Here is a 23,155-nt window from a genome sequence, read left to right on the forward strand (position 1 = left end):
GCCTTTCAGCATCACGGTGCTGATTCTTCAAAGGATGGATGAAAGAGTTGAAGGAGAATTTCCCAGCTGAAAGGATTGAAAAAGAGTGAAGTGAAATTTCTTTCTTTCTTTCTTTTTTCTATTATTATTATTATTATCATCATCATCATCATCATCATCATTATTATTTTGAGACGTCTTGCTCTGTCTCCCAGGCTTGATCATGGCTGACTGCAGCCTCAAACTCCTGTGCTCAAGCGATCCTCCCACCTCAGACTCCAGGATACCTGGGACTACAAGCATGTGCTACCACGCCTGGCTAATAATTAAAAAAAAAAAAAAATTTTTTTTTTGTAAAGATGGGGCCTCACTATATTGCTGCCCAGCTGGTCTCAAACTCCTGGGCTCAAGTGAGTCTTCTGCCCCGGCCTCCCAAAGTACTGGGATGACAGGCATGAACCACCGCGCCCAGCCGAAATTTCTTGTCTTGACCAAGTGAAGTCAAAGTATGCTCCTAAGGCTGTTTCCTCATCTGTAAAATAGGGATAATAAGTGTAACTCACAGAGCTGGTCGCTCTGGGGATTAAATGCGATAACGTCTGTGACGTGCTTGCTTGGAACCGGACCTGGCACACAGTAAGTGCTCAATAAACGTTCATTCAAGGTGAGGAGTGGGGACGGCTTGGAAGAGCCCCGGGTCCTCCCAGCAGCCTGGGGAACTCGGGTCCAGCTCTCGGCCGCCGGGAGGGGCGTGGCCAACCCAGAGGGACGTGGTCCAGGCTTCAAGGCTGGACCAATGGGGGCGCCGAAGGGCGTGGCCCTACCCGGCATGGGCGTGACCTCGTGGGGTGGGAGGGGCCAGGCGCTGTGGGAGCCTCCGGGAAGAAGATGCTCGGGCCAGCAGCCACCGCCAGCCCCGTCGCCGCCGCCGCCCGCGCCCGCCGCCCCCCGGGTCCCCACTAGCGGCCGCCTCCGCCTCCCACCTCCGGCCACGCTCCTCCGGCCCCCCGCCCCGAGCAGGGTCTGGGGGGCTCGGCCCTCTTGCCCCAGGGAGCCAAGAGGAGAAGGGGGGGTCTCGTCCCCCCAGTGGCGCGTCCAGTCCCCAGCCTCCGTGGTCCCAGGAGAGACCCCACCCCTCAGTTCTTTCCCGGCCCTATCGGAGACCCCCCTCGGCCCTGCCATTCTGCTCACAGCCGCTCTCCAGGCTCTGTCAGCCCCCCGAGAACCGGCTCCCCCCTACCCCCGCCTTCCCTCTCCGGGGCTCCCCCTCCCCCACCCCTTCACCGCCCCCTCCCCCTCCCACGTCCCCTCCCCTCCCCCTCCCCCGCCCCCCGCCCCCCGCCCCCCCCACCATGAGGATGATGGCCGCCGGCGCGGTGCACGGCCTCTTCACGGCCTCCGCGGCCCCGCAGCCGCCGCCGCCCCCGCCGCCGCCGCCGCCGCAACCCCAGCCTCCCCAGCAGCCGTCGCCGCCGCCACAGCAGCCGCCGCCGCCGCCGCCGCAGCCGCCGCAGCAGCAGCAGCCGCCGCCCCAGGCCCCCCCCATGGAGCCCGAGGCCCCGGATTCCCGCAAGAGGCCCCTCGAAACGCCCCCCGAGGTGGTCTGCACCAAGCGCAGCAACACGGGAGGTGAGAAAGGGCTGCGGCTCCGGGCGGGGGAGCGGGCAGGGGGCCTCGCCTTTCTCCATCCTTTCCCCCCCCTCCCGTGGCAGGTGCAAGGGCTCTGGGGAGGGGAGAGACACCCCTCCCCGAGGTGGGGGACAGAGCGGAGAGTTGAGGAGGGGGCTGGACCCCCTCCTCCTCTCGCCGAGGCCCGGGGCTGGGAGCTTTGTCTGCGAGGAGAGGGATTGGGGGGGAGGGCGTGATAAGTGTCCTTGGGGGGCGCAGAGGATGGGGGGCGTGAGAGCCTCAGGGCAGATGTCTTGTGTGTCCTTGAGGGGTGTGTGATGTGACCCTTTCGGGGCAGGGGTGTTCCCCGGGCTCGCGTGTCCTGGCTGGGGGAGGGGAAGGAGTAGAGGCCTGTGGACCGGGAGCTTCCCAGCCTCCCTCCCTGGGGATGTCCTGAACAAGGGTTGTCCCAGAGGAAGGCTTGTGTGGCCCTGGAGGGATCGTGCGTGGGGACAGGCTGGGTGGGTGTGTGGGGTGAAATGGAGGAAAGGGTGGGTGTGTAAAGCTAGGTGGGAGAATGTGAGACTAGGACAGGTGTGTGTGTGTGTGTGTGTGTATGTGTGCCCTCTACGGCCTGGATGTGTGACATTAGGGATCAGGAATATGACAGCATAGAGGGGGTGTATGAGAAAGGGGACAGGGGTCGGGCTCCATGTTTGAGACCCTCCAGCGGGTACGTGTGACAAGGAAAGGTGTGTGCTTGTCACCCCCGAGAGGGCTGTGGCAGAGTGTGACACATGAGAGGGTGTGTGTGACAAGCAAGGGGGTGTGTGGGGGACGCCGAATGGGCTGGTCCTGGGCGTGAGCCAGAAGAGGCCGTGTAGATGAGAGGAAAGGGGTCCAGTGTGTGTGACACAGGCATGGCTGGGGTGGGGTGGGACTCAGAGAAGCTGGTGAGGGGATGTGACAAGGAAAGGGTGTGGGTGTGACTCCAGAGAGGCTGTGGCTGGGTGTGACACATGGAGGTGTGCAACAGTGACATCAGAGGGGGTGTGTGCAACAGGGAAGGTGGGTGTATGACGAGGGAAAGACTGGGGCTTGTGGGTGAAACGCACGAGGGTGTGTAAAAAGGAGAAGGAAGGATGGGTCCCCATGTGACAGGGCACGTGTGCGTATGACACCCAGCTGTGTGTATGGGTGTAACAAGGAGAGGTGTGTGTGTGAAATGGCTGACTGTGTGACACCAGAGATATGGGGATGATTCTGCGTGTGTTTGACAAGGGAGAGTGTGTGTGTGTGTCCTTGTGTATTAGAGATTGCTGAATGTTTGACACCATGGAAGGCGGTGTGAGGGAAGAGAGGGGCTCTCCCTGGGTGTGTGACCCAAGGAGGTGTGCGTACCCGAGAAGAAAAGCCCAGCTGGGAGCTCTAGGTGCATGCCCTGCTGTGGAGAGCTCAGGGAAAAGGTGGGATTTCTTGGGGTCCTCAGAGCCCAGTCCCCTAGCTCCCTGGTAGGAGGGAGACCCCAGAGAGGACAAGCCCCTCCCCGCGGTCACCTTGCCAAAATCTCCACTTCCTCTGGTCTTTTCCTCCGGATGGGAGAGGGATGGCTTCAGGCAGAATGCACCCTTTCCTCTCCGTCAGGCCTGGCAGTGGGTGGGGTGGGGGCCTCCCACCTCCTCCCTGCAGATGAATACAAGCCGACTTTCTTCCTCCCATCCTAGCCCTCCCCAACCTCCACTCAGGTGGGACAGGAATCAGGGACCCCCTGGATACCCGTAAGGGTGTCCAGCAGAAATTGGAGGAAAGGGAAGTTGGGGGAGGGGATGGGAGGGAGTTTCCTGTCCTTCTTCCTGCTCCCCCACCCCCAGCACACACATGAATATGTCCCTGACTTCCTTCCCTCCTTCCTGCCCCACTGCTGTTCTCAGTCCTGGAGAGATCAGGGACCCAGGAGGTCCCTGAGCCCAGTCAGACTCTCTAGCCCTCCACCCACTAACCTCTAGAGGTTAGGGGGTTCCCACCTTTCTCTTAAAGGGACTGAGATGCTTAGAATCTGATCACTTCGCAGCACAATTTAACACTGATGCCACTGCTGCTAATAACAGTCACATCTGCCTACTTGGCACCTACTACTCTGAGATATGGGTTAATATCTCAATACAACCCCTGGGAGAGATGATTTGAGCATCTTTTTACAGATGAGGAAAACTGAGGCTCGGCAAAGTGAAACCGCTTGCCCAAGGTCACATGGTGTCTAAGTGATGGAGCTAGAATTTACCCAACCCTGGGCTGCCTGGTTCTGGAGCTCCTGGACAAAACCACTGTGCTATCCTGCCTCCCTCCACAGCGGGGAAATTAGGATGAGCCTTTAGGGACCATCTCCTCCAGACCGTCTCCCACCCCACTTCTGTTTACCCATGGGGAAACTGAGGCTGGGAGATGCAGAGGGACAGGCCTCCATTGACAGAAACACACTCAGGGGCAGGGCTGGGCAAGGGTCCAAGACTTTGACCCCAAAATTGAGGGTTTCTTTCAATAATATACATTCATAGCTGGGGGATGCTGGCTCAACCCATCCCCTTTTCTGAGCCTCAGTGTCCTCATCTGCCATATAGGCACATAAAAATGATCATAAGGAACCGGGCACAGTAGGTCACGCCTGTAATCCCAGCACTTTGATAGGCTGAGGCGGGTGGATCATTTGAGGTCAGGAGTTCAAGAACAGCTTGGCCAACATGGTCTCTACTAAAAATACAAAAATTATCGGGGCATGGTGGTGGGCACCTGTAGTCCCAGCTACTAAGGAGGCTGAGGCAGGAGAATCGCTTGAACCCGGGAGGTAGAGATTTCAGTGAGCCGAGATCACGCCACCACACTCCAGCGTGGGCAGCAGAGCGAAACTCCATCTCAAAAAAAAAAAAAAGTGACCGCAAGGATAATACTAACAATAGCTACCTATATTATTGTTTAATGCCTTATGTACAATTTCTTGTCATTCTCCCAACACGCTATGATGGAATAATAATAATCAGTTATAATAATGGCTAGACTTATGATACTACAGTATGCCAGGAACTATCATGGGAAGTGCTTGACATGGATCAATTCCTTAATCCTTACAACAATTCTATCATGTTAACCCATGTTACGGATGAACAACTGAGGCACAGAGAGGTTAAGTCACTTGCCCAACGTCACTCAGCTGATAAGCAGCAGAACCATGATGTGAACTCAGGCGGCTGGCTCCATTGTGTGGGGAGACACTAGAATGGACTTTATTTTTGGATGGGGAAACTGAGGCTCAGAGGAGTGAGGGCTTTTCCTGGATGTCGCAGAAAGCAGTGGCCTACTGGACAGATGAGATTCTTGCCCCTCCTGCCCGCCTCTGGGAGCAGACGGGAGAAATGGAGGAGATGGTGGCGGTTCACACTCGCTTCTGGGCCCTGTGAGTGGCTGGCAGGTGCTGCCGGGAGGAAAACAAGGCACTAAGGGCAGGAAGACTTGGGTGAAGAGGTTGGACGGAAACTCTAGTCAGGGACTCTGCAGAAATAAATGACCCCAGTCTGGCAGGACAATAACAAACGGTGGCCCCCCTTGATAAAGATCGTAATTCTTTTTTTTTTTTTTTTTTTTTGAGACGGAGTCTCGCTCTGTCGCCCAGGCTGGAGTGCAGTGGCCGGATCTCAGCTCACTGCAAGCTCTGCCTCCCGGGTTCACGCCATAGCCTCCCGAGTAGCTGGGACTACAGGCGCCGGCCACCTCGCCCAGCTAGTTTTTTGTATTTTTTAGTAGAGACGGGGTTTCACCATTTTAGCCAGGATGGTCTCGATCTTCTGACCTCGTGATCCGCCCGTCTCGGCCTCCCAAAGTGCTGGGATTACAGGCTTGAGCCACCGCGCCCGTCCCAGATCGTAATTCTTAAGCTGCAATAATAATGGACCCCCGTACTCCTGACTATATTCCCACCTCTGTCAACCCCCCCAAAATAAAAACCCATATACAGACACATATACATATCTCACACCCTCAACATAGCTTACACCAGCCAGATCTTGCTCCTAACGTCCCTCTTTTTTTCTTTTCTTTTTTTTTTTTTCCTGAGACGGTCTCACTCTGTCACCCAGGCTTGGAGTGTAGTGGTGCAATCATGGCTCAATGCAACCTTGACCTCTCAGGATCAGGTGATGATCCCATCTCAGCTTCCCCAGTAGCTGGAACTACAGGTGTGCACCACCACACCTGACTAATTCTTTGAATTTTTTTGTAGAGACAGGGTCTTGCTATGTTGCCCAGGCTGGTCTCAAATTCTTTATCTCAGGCGATCCACCCGCTTCATCCTCTCAAGGTGCGGGGATTACAGGTGTGAGCCACTATTCCCAGCCATATCCCTCATTCTTTGCTTTTATTGTTGTTGTTTATTTTGTTTTGTTTTGTTCTGTTTTTTGAGACAGAATCTCACTGTATTGCCCAGGCTGGAGTGCAGTGGTGCCATCTCAGCTTACTGCAACCTCCACCTCCCGAATTCAAGCGATTCTGGTACCTCAGCCTCCCGAATAGTTGGGATTACAGGCATGTGCCACCATGCCCGGCTAATTTTTGTATTTTTAGTAGAGATGGGATTTCATCATGTTGACCGGGCTGATCTCGAACCCCTGACCTCAGGTGATCCACCCACCTTGGCCTCCCAAAGTGCTGGGATTACAAGCGTGAGCCAGCATGCCTGGCCACATTCTTTATCACGAAGTCAACATCACCAGGGTTAAGAGCCCCTCCTAGAATGAGATCTTTCAGGATTCATGTCTTGCCACCATCATGTGCTTGGTGTGGAATCCTCGGGCAAGTTATTTCACTGCTCTGGGCCTCAGCCTGCTTGTCTGAAACATGGAGGCAGGAAGATCTACCTCTCCGGGTTGTGTGCGTTAGATGAGATTGCGTATGTGAAGTACGTAGCGTAAGGCTGGTAGATGGTAAGTGCTCAGTAAACAGTCGCTATCATCATCATCATTATTATTATTATATAAGTGCCACTGAGAATGTCATTTTCCCTTTTCACCACCATCTTGGAGTGATTCACTCCAAGAAAACTGTGGCCCATCTGCCTTTCTCTCACTCAGAGACAGTCACAACTCAAGGCAGCATCACACCTTTCAGCATCTCATCCCTACATAAGCACACTCTAGTTGTATTGCATTTCACACCAAATAGGCAACACCGCCATTCACAAAAACACATCACACGCCTGAAGTCCTGCCCCTCCTTGGCGTACTGCTCCCACCCCACACCCTCACATCCTCTGCCGGCAGCATCCCCACAGGCTCCCAATGACAATACCGATGTCAAACCCCAGCCTCCTTGTACCCTCATAGAACATGCCAGCTCTCCCATTCCCAGCCCCCAAACAAAACCATGAAGTGCCACGAGCACAACACCTAACATTGATGTTGCATCCAGACTAACACCAAAAACAACACCTCGACAACCCACAGCCCTTCAGCTTTACTTTTGCCATTCATGACCCCCAAGATCAAAGCCACTTTAGGGGGTGAACTCTCTGACACTAAAATAGGCCACTCTTACTACAACACCCTAAATCTCTTGGGTAGGCAATGGTTATTTATGGAAGGGGGAAGGGAGTATTGGCTGATTTTTTTTTTTTTTTTTTTGTGATGGAGTCTTGCTGTGTGACCCAGGCTGGAATGCAGTGGCACAATCTCGGCTCGTTGCAACCTCTGCCTCCCAGGTTCAAGCGACTCTCCTGCCTCAGCCTCCCAAGTAGCTGGGATTACAGATATGCCACCACCATGCCTGGCTAACTTTTGTATTTTTAGTAGACAGGGTTTCACCTTGTCGGCCAGGCTGGTCTCAAACTGCTGACCTCAGGTGATCTGCCCACCTCAGCCTGCCAAAGCGCTGGGATTTTTGAAAGCCGTCAGAAGCATCCCTGAGGGGGTGGGTACAGAAGGGGCAAGAGCAGAGACTCGGTGACTGGAAAGGGAAAGATGGCACCTTTCCAAGGTGGAAATGTTTGAAATTGCAGCAGGAAATTAATCAGGAGACCTGAACTTGCTATCTTCGGTTCTTTAGACTCTGCCATTGGGTAGAGGGAGCTGCCTGGACCCAAGCGAAGAGTGAAGAGTGGGATGGGAATGGGTGGGTGCGGAGTTCTGGCATGTAGATTCTGCCTCATGAGAAGGGAGAACTTTCTCACAAGCAGTGCCTTGGTTGTTCAAACAGGGTGGGCGTGCGTGATGGCTGAGGGCTCTGAGTTCAGCTGAGGTCACGTGTCTGCCCTTGCTGCAAGGAAGGCTGATCAATAGAGACCTGGTTTCTTTCTGGGGAGGTAGGACTCACATGGTGGGAAACTCCCCCAAACAGAAAAGATGTGCAGAAAATTCTGGGAAGGACCGGCATGAACTGATGCTCACAATGGGGGACTCAAGTTCTGAGTCTCTGCAGGGGAGGTCTTAGCCAATCACTGTCCATAGGACACTCACTTGAAGAGGGGTCTCCAGGAGTCAGATTTGCACTAGTTTAATACAACGAGATTATTTAAGGTGGTCCATGGACAAACTTTTTTTTTCACTTTTGAACATCGTATATTTATATTAATGTACGTTAGGGAGAACAAAACATAACCAGCCCTTCAAGCTCCAATTATTAGCAATGATTTTTAAATTTCTTCTTTATTTATTTTTTTTTATTTGAGACGGAGTTTCGCACTTGTTGCCCAGGCTGGAGTGCAGTGGCACCATCTCAGCTCACTGCAACTTCTGCCTCCCAGGTTCAAGCAATTCTCTTGCTTCAGCCTCCCAAGTAGCTGGGATTACAGTCATGTGCCACCATGTCTAGCTAATTTTTTGTATTTAGTACAGATGGGGTTTCACCATGTTGGTCAGGCTGGTCTCGAACTTCTGACCTCAGGCGATCCATCTGCTTCAGCCTCCCCAAGTGCTAGAATTACAGGTGTGAGCCACCACACCTGGCCTAATTTCTTCTTTAAATAGATGCATTTAGGCCGGGCACAGTGGCTCACGCCTGTAATCCCAAAACTTTGGAAGGCCAAGGTGGGCAGATCCCTTGAGCTGAGGAGTTTGGGACAGAAGGAGGGAAAAGTTTGGGATGGCCCCCTAGGGAAATGGGTGATTAACAAAGTGGGATTGCCTCTCCTTCTCCTACCTCTCAACCCAACCCACAAATGCCACGTGTAGGGTGCTTGCTCTGTGTCTGATGCTGTGATAAGCACTGAAGTTGTGTTCATGGTGTAGGCAATACTGATAATGATGATATCTAACATTTCTCAAATCCTCTATGTGCCTGGGACTATCCCAAGAACCTTTCCTTACATTTTCTCTTTCATTAATTATAGTAACCCCATGAGGTAGCACTATCATGATTCCCATTTTATAGATGAGGAAAACTGAGGCCCAAAGAGGTGAGGCAACTTGCCCAAGGGCATAGAGCCCATTAGTGGCAAAATTCACTCTTTTTTTTTTTTTTTTTTTTTTTTTTGAGACAGAGTCTCATTCTGTCACCCAGGCTGGAGCGCAGTGGCCCGATCTCGGCTCACTGCAACCTCTGCCTCTCGGATTCAAATGACTCTCCTGCCCCAGCCTCCCGAGTAGCTGGGAGTACAGGCGTGTGCCACCAGGCCCGACTAATTTTTGTAGTTTTAGTAGAGACGGGAGTTTTACCATGTTGGCCAGGCTGGTCTCAAACTCCTGACCTCAAGTGATCCACCCGCCTTGGCCTCCCAAAGCGCTGGGATTATAGGCATGAGCCACCGTGCCCGACCACAAACGTCACTCTTAGTCTAGGGTTGCTTCTGCTGTTTCATACAAAAATTCTCAGGAACAGTTTGAAGAAATACAAGAGAGAGGGGGCAGAAAATGGGGAAGAGGGTGACCCCAGTTTTCTTCAGAGAAGATGAATACCTTCCACCCTCAGAGGGAAGCGGAGAAGATGCTTTGGCTGGAGAGAAGATGGGGAGTGAAATTGAAGACGCAGAGAGAGGATGGAGTCGTAGGGATTAGTGAGAATTCCCTCTCCATCTTTCTGAGCCTTCCAGAGATAAAGTACCCCATATCTGTGACAAGTTTAGGGTGAGGGTGGGGAAGATGACATCTCCGTGAGTCCATAGAAGAGAATGAATTCAGTAGGGTTCAGGATGACTGGTAGGAAGGCACCAGAGAGGGGTTAATTACCTAATAGGCTTAATGGTCTGATTAAGCAAGTTTAAGAGGATTGCCTTGGTTTCAGGGAAACTCCTTAATTCTGGACCCTTCCCCATGCCTGCAAAGCCACATCTAGCCCCTCTTCCTACACCTCCATCTTAAACACATAAGGAAACACAGAACTTTCATCTTAAGAGACCAGGCAGAGGCTGGGTGTGGTGGTTCACGCCTATAATCCCAACACTTTGGGAGGCTGAGGCAGGCGGATCCCTTGGGCTCAGAAGTTCGAGACCAGCCTGAGCAATGTGGCAAAACCCTGTCTCTACAAAAAAATTTTAAATTACCTAGGAGTGGTGGCATGCGCCTGTAGTCCCAGCTACTTGGGAGGCTGAGGCAGGAGGATCGTGTGACCCCAGGAGGTCGAGGCAGCAGTGAGCTGTGATGGCACCACTGCACTCCAGCCTGGGCGACAGAGAGAAATCAGGGAGAGTTAGAGCAGTTTCTCTTTTATCTGTTCTATATGTTGAGGTTTTACGTGAGACATTGAAAATAGGCTTCCTGGCTGGGATCTGTGGCTCACCCCTGTAATCTCAGCACTTTAAGAGGCCAAGGTTTGAGACTAGCCTGGCTAACATGGTGAAACCCCGTCTTTACTAAAAAAAAAAAAAAAAAAAAAAATAGCCGGGCGTGGTTGTGAGCACCTGTAATCCCAGCTACTCGGGAAGCTGAGGCAGGAGAATCTCTTGAACCCAGGAGGCAGAGGTTGCAGTGAGCCGAGATAGCGCCATTGCACTGCAGCCTGAGTGACAAGAGCGAGACTGTCTCAAAAAAAAAGAAAGAATGAAAGAAAGAAGGAAGGAAGGAAGGAAGGAAGGAAGGAAGGAAGGAAGGAAGGAAGGAAGGAAAGAAGGAAGGAGGGAAAATAGGCTTCCTTCGCTTAAAATAAAAAGTTGAAAAACCATTGGGGAATGGTTTAAGACCTTAAAATGTGGAAGCAGGATGGCCTGACTCCTCCCTTTCTTTTCCCAGTGCTTATTGCAAACCTACTATGTGCTGTTCAAGTTTTCGGGACGCTGTTCAAGTCCCTGGGACACGGGTGACCTCTATGGATGTGGTCCACAGTGGACCTCTGTGATCAGTTACTCTGAAGGCATGAAACAGGGGATTCATCCCATCTTTGGGGTTCAAGGAAAGCTTCCAAGAAGAAGCAACATTTGAGTGAGGACCTAAAGGACAAAAGATATTGACTGAGGAGGGCCGGGCGCTGTGGCTCACGCCTGTAATCCCAGCACTTTGGAAGGCCGAGGCGGGCAGATCACGAGGCCAGGAGACCAAGACTATCCTGGCCAACATGGTGAAACCCTGTCTCTACTAAAAATACAAAAATTAGCTGGGCGTGGTGGCGGGCACCTGTAGTCCCAGCTACCTGTGAGACTGAGGCAGGAGAATGGCGTTAACGGGAGAGGCGGAGCTTGCAGTGAGCCGAGATTGCGCCACTGCACTCCAACCTGGGCGACAGAGCAAGACTCCGTCTCAAAAGAAAAAACAAAAATTGAGGGGAAGAGAAGCTGCCAGGCACAGAGCATGCGCAAAGGCCCAAAGGTAGGAAGGAGCAGGGCACATTTAAGGAACAAAAAGTGCACTGAACCTGAGGCCCACGGAGGAAGATGAGGAAGTGAAGCTGGAAAGGTGGGTGGGGCCAAATCACAAAGGGTCGCCAGGCCGGAGTGGAGTGCAATGGCGCGATCTCGGCTCACTGCAACTTCCGCTTCCTGGGTTCGAGCGATTCTCCTGCCCCAGCCTCCCGAGTAGCTGGGACTACAGGCACACGCCACCACACCCGGGTAATTTTTGTATTTTTAGTAGAGACAGGATTTCACTATGTTGGTCAGGATGGTGTCCGTCCCTTGACCTCGTGATCTGCCCGCCTCTGCCTCCCAAAGTGCTGGGATTACAGGCGTGAGCTACCGCGCCCGGCCACAAAGGATCTTCTTACACTGAGAAGGGTCCAGAATTTCCACCCTGAAGGCACTTAGGGGCAACAGGGGCAGGAGAGGCTAGATACTTGCCTTGAGACTGCATTAACAAAATGCTTTTCACGTGGTCAAGAAAACTGGTTTATAATAATCAAGGTGCAGTGGCTCACACCTGCAATCCCAGCACTTTGGGAGGCTGAGCAGGAGCATCACTTGAACCCAGGAGTTCAAGGCCAGCCTGGGCAACATAGGGAGACCTCGTCTCTACTAAAAACAATTTTTAAAATTAGCTGGACATGGCAGCCAGGCACGGTGGCTCACGCCTGTAATCCTAGCACTTTGGGAGACTGAGGTGGGCAGATCACTTGAAATCAGGAGTTCGAGACCAGCCTGACCAACATGGCGAAACCCAATCTCTACTAAAAATACAAAAATTAGCCACTTGTGGTGGCAGGCACCTGTAGTCCCAGCTACTCGTAAGTCTGAGGCAGGGGAACCCCTTACACCCGGAAGGCTGAGGTTGCAGTGATCCAAGACTGCACCACTGCACTCCAGCCTGGGCAATAGAGCAAGACCGTGTCTCAGGAAAAAAAAAAAAGAAAGAAAGAAAGAAAAGGAAAATTGGCCTATAACAAAGAATGGCCAAAACTCCACAAGCTGCCACTGGCATGCATCTAGGTCTTCGAGGCTGTCCTTCATTGTGTTGGTCCCCAGGAGTGGAGGGTGTTAAGCAATGATGGGAGGAGACTGAATTGGAATAGGATTTGAATCTGAGCCCAGTAGCTGTGTTCGTGTCCTTGGGCTGGTAGTGACCGTGGGCTGGTGCCTTCACTTCTCTGTGCCCCTCTGTGCCTCAGTTTCCTCTTGTGTAAAAATGGAGCTCATTCCACCCACCTCACCGTGAGGTTGTGAGGAACGGACGAGATCAAGCTCACAAAGCACTCAACACAGCGCCTGGTCAAAAGTGAGTGTTTGGAGTATCCCCAGCATCCAGCCTTCCTCCGCCTCCCCACTCACCGCTTCCACCTGTCAGACTGCCGTCACCTCCCGCCTGGACCATTGCAGTCGCCACCTCACTGGGCCCCCAGCTCTCCCACCGTTGCTTCTCACGGTCTGCTCCCCTCATGGACATCAGAGGAATCCTCCTAAAACCTAAGTCAGGCCACGTCCCTCCCGTGGCTCCATCTCACTTGGAGTAAAAGTTAAGGACCTCGCTGTGGCCTGTGAGCCCCATCACCCCTCACCACCAGCACCCCTCTTTGTCCTCATCTCCTCCCACTCTTCCCCTCTCTCATTCAGCCCCAGGCACAGGGGCCTCCTTAGTCCCTCGGGAAGAGCACAGGCACAGTCGCACCCCAGGGCCTTTGCATTCACTCGTCCTTCACATAGCTATGTGGTTCTGTTCCTTCCTCCATAGCCTGCTGATCATAATAGTTCAGAGCACGGACTCTTCAAGTCTCAGCTCTGCCGTCTACAAGTGTCCTTGGGTGATTTCTTCACCTTTGTTTCCTCATCTGTATGATGGGTTCCTTCATAGGATAAGTGTGAAAATTCAAAGGACTGGTATTTGGAAAGTACCTAGAACAGTGTAGCACCTATCAGGTGCTGCAGAAGTGTGTGATGATGAATAAAACATGCCACATTCTTAGGAAGAGCTTCCCTGGCCTCCCTCTCTGACACTGCAGCCTCCCACCCTCCCTGACCCCCTTTTCCTGCCTTTTCTTGTGTCATTAGGAGTCCCACCATCTGACATGAAATATGCTGTCTGTCTTCCCCACCTAGAAGAATGTAGCTAGCTGTGCAAGCTCTTGGCTGAATCCCTAAAACTCTTTCGGCCTTATTTGCCTCATTTGCCCACAAATCGGGGAGCTTTGTCTATTTTCTTCTGGCCATTTCCCTAGACCAGTGCCAGGCACATAGCAGGTGCCCAGTAACTATTTGTTGAATGAACGAATGAGTGAATGAAGATCATTATTTGTATTATTCTCCATACTGCTACTGTGACCCCTGGGGTTTCCTCTGCTCACCCTGTCCAAAGGTGAAGACCCCTCCCCCGCTCACCTCCCTCCACCCCTGTGTACCCCCCACAGAGGAAGGCGAATACTTCCTGAAGGTGCTGATCCCCAGCTACGCGGCGGGCTCCATCATTGGCAAGGGCGGGCAGACCATCGTGCAGCTGCAGAAGGAGACGGGAGCCACCATCAAGCTCTCCAAGTCCAAAGACTTCTACCCTGGTGAGCCCCGGCCCAGGTCTCTGCCCTAGGCCTCCCAGCCCTTCCTCTCTTTCTCCTTTTCTCCCTCCCACCTGGGCCCTAGATGAGGGGGAAGGTCTGCCCTAGGGACAGTGACAGTGGTGGGGAGGGGGCCTCCCTTCCCCCTAAGGGGACAGAGCTGCCCCCAGCCCGAGGGGCCTGGCCGAGCAGATGGGGGTGGGGGCAGGGCAAGACAATGTGCCTACTGCATATTCATGAGCTCATTTGCATGATGCGCTGGCAGATGTGTCTTTTCCCACACACCTGCCCCCTCTGGTCAGTTGGAGGAGCGAGGGTGGGGAGAGAGGCAGGTGTCAGGGCGTCCCTTGGGACTTGGGGGCCAGCCAGCCATGTTCCACACATGTGCCCCCCCGCTTTGGATTTCTGTCACCCGCTCTTGCCCAGTCTCACTGGTTTTCTCTGTCTCGGTGTCATTCTTTATGTCTCCTTCTCATTCTGTTTCCGATTTCCCGTTTCTTGCTCCCCTCCGCCTCCCTCTGTCTCTTGTTCCTCTGTCTGCCTCTGTCTGTCCATCTCTCTGGTTCTGTTTGGATATCCCCCATGTCTTGTCCTGTTCATCTGTCCTCTGCTTTCCCTGTCCCTCCCCTCCTCTTCTCCTTTTGTCTTCCTGTCTCTCTCCCCATCCTTTCCTTCCCTCCACCTCTCATAGCCTCACGTTTTTCCTTTCCTCTTGTCTCTCTGAACTCTGTTCAATCATCCATTCAACCAGTATCTACTAGCCCCCTCTCACTGGGGTCCTCCTCTGCTGGCGTCACCCATTTCTTTCTGCCTCTGGTTGTCTGTCTCTCCCTTCCTGTGTCTCTCTTTTTTTTTTTTTTTTTCCCTAAGTCTCATCTCCCTCCTGGTTTTTTCTTCCATTCCTCCAAACCCAGTCCCTTTTCTGCCTCTCCCCCTGCTCCATCTTTCTCCCCCAACCATAAATTTTCCAAGCCCCCTCCACTCTCTATTCCCTCCAAAATCTCTCACCCCTCCCTATCTCCCTCCCAAGACTAATGCCCGACAAGCATCGACATCTAGGACTCCAGGGAAGGCTTCCTGAATTGCATCTTTGGTCCAGTGCTGGTTCTAGTTCATCCTTAATCCCCTTGGATTTTTTAGGTCAAACACCAGAGCTGGAGCCCAGGGTCAGTACACACTCATTTTCTCTCTCTCTCTCTCTCTCTGTCTCTCTCTCTTTCTCTCTCTCTCTTTCTCTCTCTCTCTCTCCCCCCATCCTCTCCTCTCTCCTCTCTCCTATCTTTCCCTCTCTCCTCCCTCTCTCTCCTCCTCTCTCTTTCTCTCTCTGCTCTCTCTCTCTTCTCTCCTCTTCTCTCTCTTTCCACCATCCACCCTGCCCCCAGCCTCCCATCTCACTAAGCAGCTTTGGCAAGAGGTTTAGAGAAAAATCGAGTGAACCAGGCACACCTCCTCCTTTTCTCTTCCACCCTGGCCCAGTTTTCCCCACTCCCCTGCAGCCCACAAGGTATGGATAAGACCTCTGTTCGGAATGTTCCTCCGAGGACACTTGGTTCCTTTTTCCTGGGTCACATTCTGTGCCACGAGACATGTCGTCCCCTCCCAACCCAATGACACACCCCACAGGCCAGGCAGCTGGGAAACCCAGAAGGCAGAACAGACCTTGGTCCTACCAGGTCAAACAGTATTCAGACAAGCAACAGGAGCCAGCGTCTCTCCTCAGCCCCTGGACATGTGGTCAGCCCCCATCCCCACTCCTGGCATGCAACTTCCAGATCATACAGCCTGAGCCGGCTGCTGACTCAGAGAAGCAGGACACAGCCCCCTGTGTCCTAGTCCTGTCCCCAGGACTTCCCAGAACCCCACAGGAATGCAGGAAATGGAAAAGCTACCGCAGGAGACAAAAAACATTTCCCGCCACTCCTGGCTTGACACCCTGTCATTCATTCATTCACTCATTCATTCAACACACATTCTCTGAGCACTTCCTCTATGCCAGCCCTGTACTGGACAGAAATGGGGACAATAGTGGTGGTTGAAATGTCCCAACCTTGCTTCCTTGGTTCTCATATCCCAGCCAGGGAGGCAGACATCACATCGGTGATGACCCAGAGTGGTCAGGGCTGGGACAGGGAAGTCCAGAGGTTGGTGGTTGGAGCCCAGGTGGCACAAAGGACCCAGCCCAGGGAGGTCAGGAGGAGCTTCCTGGAAGAGACGACCAGAGCAGTAGAGAAGAATGAGCGAGGTAAAGTGCAGGGAACTGTGTCCAGGAAGACAAAATGGCATACTCAGAGGCTACTGAGCAGTTTGGTCAATGTAGCCAAAGCAGAGAGAACATGTGAGAAATGACAGTGGAGAAACTGAAAGGGCACTCTGGGCCTAGTACGTTCGCATGCACAAGCACACACACACTCACACACACACTCTCACAGACACACTCACACACAGTCTCACACGCTCACACCCTCACACACGCTTACACTCACACTGACATGCTCACACCCTCACACTCATTCACACTCACACACCCCCACACACGCTTACACACAGTCACAATGCTCACACACTCATTCACACACACATGCTTACACACACAGCCACAATGCTCACACCGACACTCTTTCACACACACACGCTTACACACTCTCCCACTGTCGTACATGCTTACACACACTCACATTCATTCTCACACACTCGCACACACCCCACTCACACTCACACACACGCTTACACACACTGTCACACATGCTCACACACTCATTCACACTCACACCTCACACACATCCTTACACTCACACTGTCATGCTCACACACTCACACACTCATTCACACTCACAACCCCACACACACGCTTACATGCAGTCACAATGCTCACACTCACACACATGCTTACACACACTCCCACTGTCACACATGCTTACACACACTCATTCACACACACTTTGCTCACACTCACAGCCCCCCCACACACACACATGCGCTTACACACACACTGTCACACATGCTCACACACTTATTCACATTCACACACTCACACAAACTCACACACTCACACACACTGCACTTGCGTTTCTACTACATGAATTAAAAACCTACCCCGCACTTAACCCCAAGGGAAGGGCAGAACATACAAAGACCCTCCCCTCCTTTGTGATGGATCTCAAAGCCCTAGATTCGATCCATCCAGGTGATACATACATGGAGCAACTGAAATGCAAAAAAAGGCAGGTACCTGCCCAGGGGCCACACACACTCCCTTGCGTCAGCCCAGATCCACCCTGGGGATTTTTTTTTTTTTTTCTTTGAGACAGAGTCTTGCTCTGTCACCAGGCTGGAGTGCAGTGGCACAATCTCGACTTACTGCAACCCCTGCCTCCTGGGTCCAAGTGAGTCCCCTGCCTCAGCCTCCCAAGTAGCTGGGACTACAGGCACGCGCCACTATGCCCGACTCTTTTTTTTTTTTTTTTTTTTTTTAATAGAGACAGGGTTTCACCATGTTGGCCAGGATGATCTTGATCTCTTGACCTCGTGATCCACCCACCTCAGCCTCCCAAAGTGCTGGGATTACAGGCTTGAGCCACCACCACCGGCCACCCTAAGGATTCTAAAATGCTGTCTGATGTTGAACATCTGCTTGAAACTTTAGACCCTAACTGCTGAAGAAAAGCACAGACACACACACTTTTTATTATTTATTTATTTATTTATATTGAGGCAGGGTCTTGCTCTGTTGCCCAGGTTGGAGTGCAGTGGCATGATCGTGGCTCGCTGCAACCTCAGCCTCCTGGGCTCAGGTGATTCTCCCACCTCAACCTCCTGAGTAACTGGAACTACAGGTGTGCACCACCAGGCCTAGCTACTTTTTTTTTCTTTTTTTGAGACAGAGATTCATTCTTGTTGCCCAGGCTGGAGTGCAATGGTGTGATGTCAGCTCACTGCAACCTCCACCTCCCCGGTTCAAGTGATTCTCCTGCCTCAGCCTCCTGAGTAGCTGGGATCACAGGCGTCCGTTACTATGCCCAGCTAATTTTTTGTATTTTTAGTAGATATGGGGTTTCACCATGTTAGCAGGCTGGTCTCGGACTCCAGACCTCAGGTGGTCCACCTGCCTCGGCCTCCCAAAATGCTGGGATTACAGGCATGAGCCACCACACCCGGCCTGTATATTTATTTTGTAGGGATAGGGTCTCACTATATTGCCCAGGCTGAACTCCTGAACTCAAGCCCTCCATCCGCATTGGCCTCCTAAAGTGATGGGATTGCAGGCATGAGCCACTGTGCTTCACCACACACACTTTAGAAAACATGTTTAGGCCGGGCGCGGTGGCTCACGCCTGTAATCCCAGCACTTTGGGAGGCCGAGACGGGCAGATCACAAGGTCAGGAGATCGAGACCATCCTGGCGAACACGGTGAAACCCCGTCTCTACTAAAAAATACAAAAAACTAGCCGGGCGAGGTGGCGGGCGCCTGTAGTCCCAGCTACTCGGGAGGCTGAGGCAGGAGAATGGCGTACACCCGGGAGGCGGAGCTTGTAGTGAGCCGAGTTCGTGCCACTGCACTCCAGCCTGGGCGACAGAGCAAAGACTCTGTCTCAAAAAAAAAAAAAAAAAGAAAAAAAGAAAACATGTTTATAGTTTTATAACATACTTCCATCAAAGCGCAAAGTCTTGAACGACTACTTAATATATTCATCTTCTTTTAATTTCAAAAATACAAAAACAAAACTGTCATCATTTTATGCCTCCCTCCAAGACACACACATAGAGTTGATCACTCCATACACACCAAATTTAGCAGAATGCAGAGACTCTGAAGCCAGACACCTGGGTTCAAAACTCCAAACATCCACTACCGCCGTCTAAGAGAACTTGAATAAATCTTGAGCCTTCTCTATGCCTCAGTGTCCTTAGCAGGGAATCAGGGACAATAATGATATTGCCTACTTCATATATTAAGTGAACACGTATGTATAAAGTGCTTTGGTCAAGCATGATGGCTCACATCTGTAATCCCAACACTTTGGGAGACCGAGGTGGGTGGATCACTTGAGGCCAGCCTGGCCAACGTGACGAAATCCCATCTCTACAAAAAATGCAAAACTTAGACAGGCGTGGTGGCACACGCCTGTAATCCCAGCTACTCAGGAGGCTTAGGCATGAGAATCACTTGAACTGGGAGGCAGAGGTTGCAGTGATCTGAGATCGCACCACTGCACTCCAGCCTGGGTGACAGAGCAAGACTCTTGTCTCAGAAAAAACAAAACAAAACAAAACAAAACAGTGCTTAGAATGGTACCTGACACTTGGGCGGTATAAGGGTCAGCTGTTATTATTAGACACTCTTTGGGGGCTTAACCAACCCCCCAAAAAGCCCCTGTGGGCCACCTTGTAAGAACTACAAGGGGATGGGAGGTCAAGGACTTCCTGAGTTTGAAGGAAGCTTCACAGAGATGCAAACCCTCGGCCTGCTCTTCCTGGGGCATCCACCTCCCCCTACCCCGCCCCCTAGTTCCCACCCCAACCCACACCCTTTCCTATTTACACCAGACGGAGGCAGACTGCAGGCTGACTCACCCTTGGCTCAGACCAAGCCATTGTTCTGGGGTTGGGGGGGTAGTAAGAGTGAGGAACATGGCCCAAAGCGGGCGGGGGATGTCAGCTACACAAGTGACCCACAGACAGTGGCGCCCAGACACATGGCGAGGCTAGCCTGCCAGACTGGGAAGTAGCAATCAAGGAGTCAGGGTCATGGCACCAGCGTGCTGCACTGAAGTGCTTGCTGGACACTGACGCACACCCCAGGTATCCTAGACACACAGGTACACAGCCACACGGTGCCTGGCACACACTCAAGACCCCTTTTTTTTTTTTTTTTCTTTTGAGACAGAGTCTCGCCCTTTTGCCAGGCTGGAGTGCAGCAGTGTGATCTCTGCACACTGCAACCTCCACCTCCCGGCTTCAAGCGATTCTCCTGCCTCAGCCTCCCATGTAGCTGGGACTACAGGCGTGTGCCACCACGCCCATCTAATTTTTGTATTTTTAGTAGAGACGGGGTTTCACCATGTTGCCCAGGATGGTCTCGATCTCTTGACCTCATGATCCGCCCACCTCAGCCTCCCAAAGTTCTGGGATTACAAGCGTGAGCCACCGTGCCCAGCCACCCTCAAGACCTTTTACATCCTCAGAGGCAGAACCCCCTTCAAGGAGAGAGAGACACACTCACACTCCACACATCACACACATCCCGGCTCACCCAGGCACACACATTCTCACACTGACTAGTCAAGTTTTCTTTGTCTCACTGTAATTCACATGCTGAGACACACACACATACACAAACACACCAGTCATCCAAAAAGTCCTACAAACTGACACCTGAGTCTGTCTGTCTTGCTGTCTCCTTCTCGGGTTCACACACACCAGTCATAGGGTTTTCCTGTCTCCTATACATATATGTATACACACTGGTCATCCAGATAGTCTTAGAAACATCCAGAAGTGTGTGTCTCTTTCACTTTCACAAACACACATACACACACAGATGCAGACACACACACTGCCATCCAGTCTCAAAGTGGTATATATTCATTGTACAGCCTTGATCCCACTTTGTGAGATTCTTTTGTTTCTTTCTCTCGAACTCTCACACACACTCAGCTCTGTCTCACAAAGAGTCTACATAACCTTGATCATCAAAGCGACACCAAAGTCTGTCCCACACACGAGGGCACACACGAACATCTTCACCAGAATCACTGTGTCACATAGTCTGTTCATAAGGCAGTCTCTGCACTTTGTCTTCTACAAACACAGATTAGGATCATCTAGTCAGTCCTGCTCAAGTACACACACACACACACACACACACACACACACCCCACTCACCAAACAGCCTCGCAGACACACACACTGGTCACAGTGTCACCCAGAGTCTCTTTCACGCACATATCCCAACACCCCCCAAGTTTCTCTCTTCCCTGTGCCCCCACTCCCCAACACTCTCATGCAGAAATGAGAAGGATGCCCAGGACAGAGCCACAGCCAGTATCTGGAGAATCTCCAGGAAAGACACCCATCCACCTCCCTCCCCAATTCCTTGGTCCCCACTCCTCCACGAGTAGTCTTTGACCCACCCTGCTCTCCCCTGTCCACACCCCTGCCCTCCCCCACCCCTCAGCCCTCCATCTGGTGGGTTCAGACAGGCCCTCAGGCCTCTCCTCTGCCTCCCCCATCCCCCAGCTCTTCCCCCATCCTCTCCAAAAAGCCCAGAGGCCGACGCTGCAGGCTTTCAGGGGTTGCCATGACAACAGGACCTCGTCCCTCGTCCCCCTGGGGGTGGGCTGAGGACCCGGCCAGCCAGACCGATAAGGGGGTTCCAGTTACTGTGGCAACCGTTGCAGGCCTGAGCTCTCTGCTTCCAGAAGGGGAGGAGGGTGGAGTGAGTGAATGGTTGCCAAAGCAACCAGGGAACCGCAAGAACTGAGAAGAGGCAGCTGAGCCCTGTCTCCCCTGCCCAGGGCTGCTGTGGGCATCGCAAAACAGTTAAGCATCATTCTTCCATCCCTAGAGGTTGTTTTAGGGGAGGCAGATGAAGTGCAAATTATAAAGCAGGATTCCACTCATTCTCCCAGCTACCTGTCATGGCCTAGGGGCCCATGCCTGCTCCCCCAGGCTCACCGTGTGATCAGTCAAATCCACTCTCTGGACCTCAGCTTTCCTCTTCCATTAAATGGGGCCTGTCTCTCAGGAATGTCCCTATTCCTGTCTCATGAGTGTGCCCTCTCTCTCCCTTGCTCAACAGGAACCACAGAGCGGGTATGCCTAGTACAGGGCACAGCAGAGGCCTTGAATGCTGTGCACAGCTTTATTGCCGAGAAGGTCCGAGAAATCCCACAAGCGATGACCAAGCCTGAGGTGGTCAACATCCTTCAACCCCAAACCACGATGAACCCCGACAGAGCCAAGCAGGTCAGCTGGGGCAGAGACTGGGTTGCTGTAAAGCTGGTGACATTCACGAAGAAACATTCCTCCCACATCACTACATTACTGTGAGGTTCAATGGGACAAAGCTGATAAAAATCTCATCAGTCAAAGACCACATGGTAGTGGTTAGTATTATTCTTAGGGAGTCAGCTCTAATAGTATAGAAAGGACTCCAGACCATTTGGAGCGGGCTTGATTCCAGAGAGGGAGTGAACGTCTGGGAAAATGTGGCACGATTCCCTACTGTTCAATCCTTCCTAGGATTCTCTAGTTCCTCCTCTCCCTTCCACCTCATCCCATTGTCTCTCCGAACGACCTGCCTCCCACTTCCTGTTATCGCCGGAAGTGACCTCAGTGACGGTTCAGTCACATCCAGAAGAGTTTACAAATAGTCTGTCATCCTCCTTCCCTCCATAATTAACGTATGGAGGTAGGTGTGGTGTTTCATTAGCGAGAGCAGATGTGGGTCCCTCTCCTACACAGCCCTCTCCAGGAGGGAATGGAAAGGGGCGGGCAGCGCTCCTCTGTTGCCTCAGTTAGGGGAAGCGGTGGCATAGGGGCGTGGCAGGGAGTGGCCAATCGCTTCCCGGGCCTCTCCGGTTGCCATGACGACGGTGCGCACCGGGCAGGTGAGCTCCCCTCCAAGCTGCGGGCAGCGCGGCCCGGACCCGGAAGTGGGTAAGGGAACGGGAACGCAGAGCTGGCTCCCGTTTTCTCTCCCGTCCCCCCTCCCCTATGCATGCGTACTCCGTGCAATGGGGCGAGAACCCCTGGGCTGGGAGGGCCCCTTGCGAGGGATAGTCAATGTCTACCTAAAGGCAAAGACAGGAGAGAGGGCGTCGGTAAAAGAAATCTGGAATTCTTGGGTCCTGTCGTTGCCCTCAGGTGGGGCAGAGCACAGGCCTGAGTTCCCCTAAGCTCCTGTGGAAACGGTGGGCGGAGAAGCCTGGAGGAGCGCTGCAGGGTGGAGCGCTCCCAAAAAAGACAGCGGGGCTTGGGGTGTGGAGCGCGGCCGCTGTCCTTGGTGCTGAAGCGACTCCACTCCTCGCTCCCCGCCAGGTTTCTCCCGAATCCCTTCCCACCAGCAGGGCACAGGTTATTCACAGTTTACAGGGAGGCGAGCGCATTGCCTCTTCCCTCCGCCTTGGTCATGGCCACAAGGGACTCAGGGTTCATCAAGAGTTTGTGAATGTTGCAAGGAAAATG

General features: G+C 52.7%; 1 protein-coding gene across 2 annotated transcripts in view; it reads left to right on the forward strand.

Annotated features, from left to right (window-relative positions):
• Positions 1 to 238: 238 nt before the first annotated feature.
• Positions 239 to 23,155, forward strand: part of NOVA2 (NOVA alternative splicing regulator 2) — a 38,873-nt gene continuing 15,956 nt past the window's right edge. The window contains exons 1-3 of one of the 2 annotated variants that reach the window (XM_007997270.3): positions 239 to 1,608; positions 13,828 to 13,971; positions 21,768 to 21,934. In XM_007997270.3, coding sequence (XP_007995461.2) covers positions 1,332 to 1,608; positions 13,828 to 13,971; positions 21,768 to 21,934 — 588 coding nt within the window. In that variant the 5' untranslated portion in view covers positions 239 to 1,331. Of the gene's footprint in view, positions 1,609 to 13,827; positions 13,972 to 21,767; positions 21,935 to 22,135; positions 22,579 to 23,155 lie in introns of those variants that run through there. The other variant, XM_073016269.1, reaches the window with a different exon arrangement.

The sequence above is a fragment of the Chlorocebus sabaeus genome, chromosome 6 (genome assembly GCF_047675955.1).
Source record: "Chlorocebus sabaeus isolate Y175 chromosome 6, mChlSab1.0.hap1, whole genome shotgun sequence".
NCBI classification, from domain to species: Eukaryota; Metazoa; Chordata; class Mammalia; order Primates; family Cercopithecidae; genus Chlorocebus; species Chlorocebus sabaeus.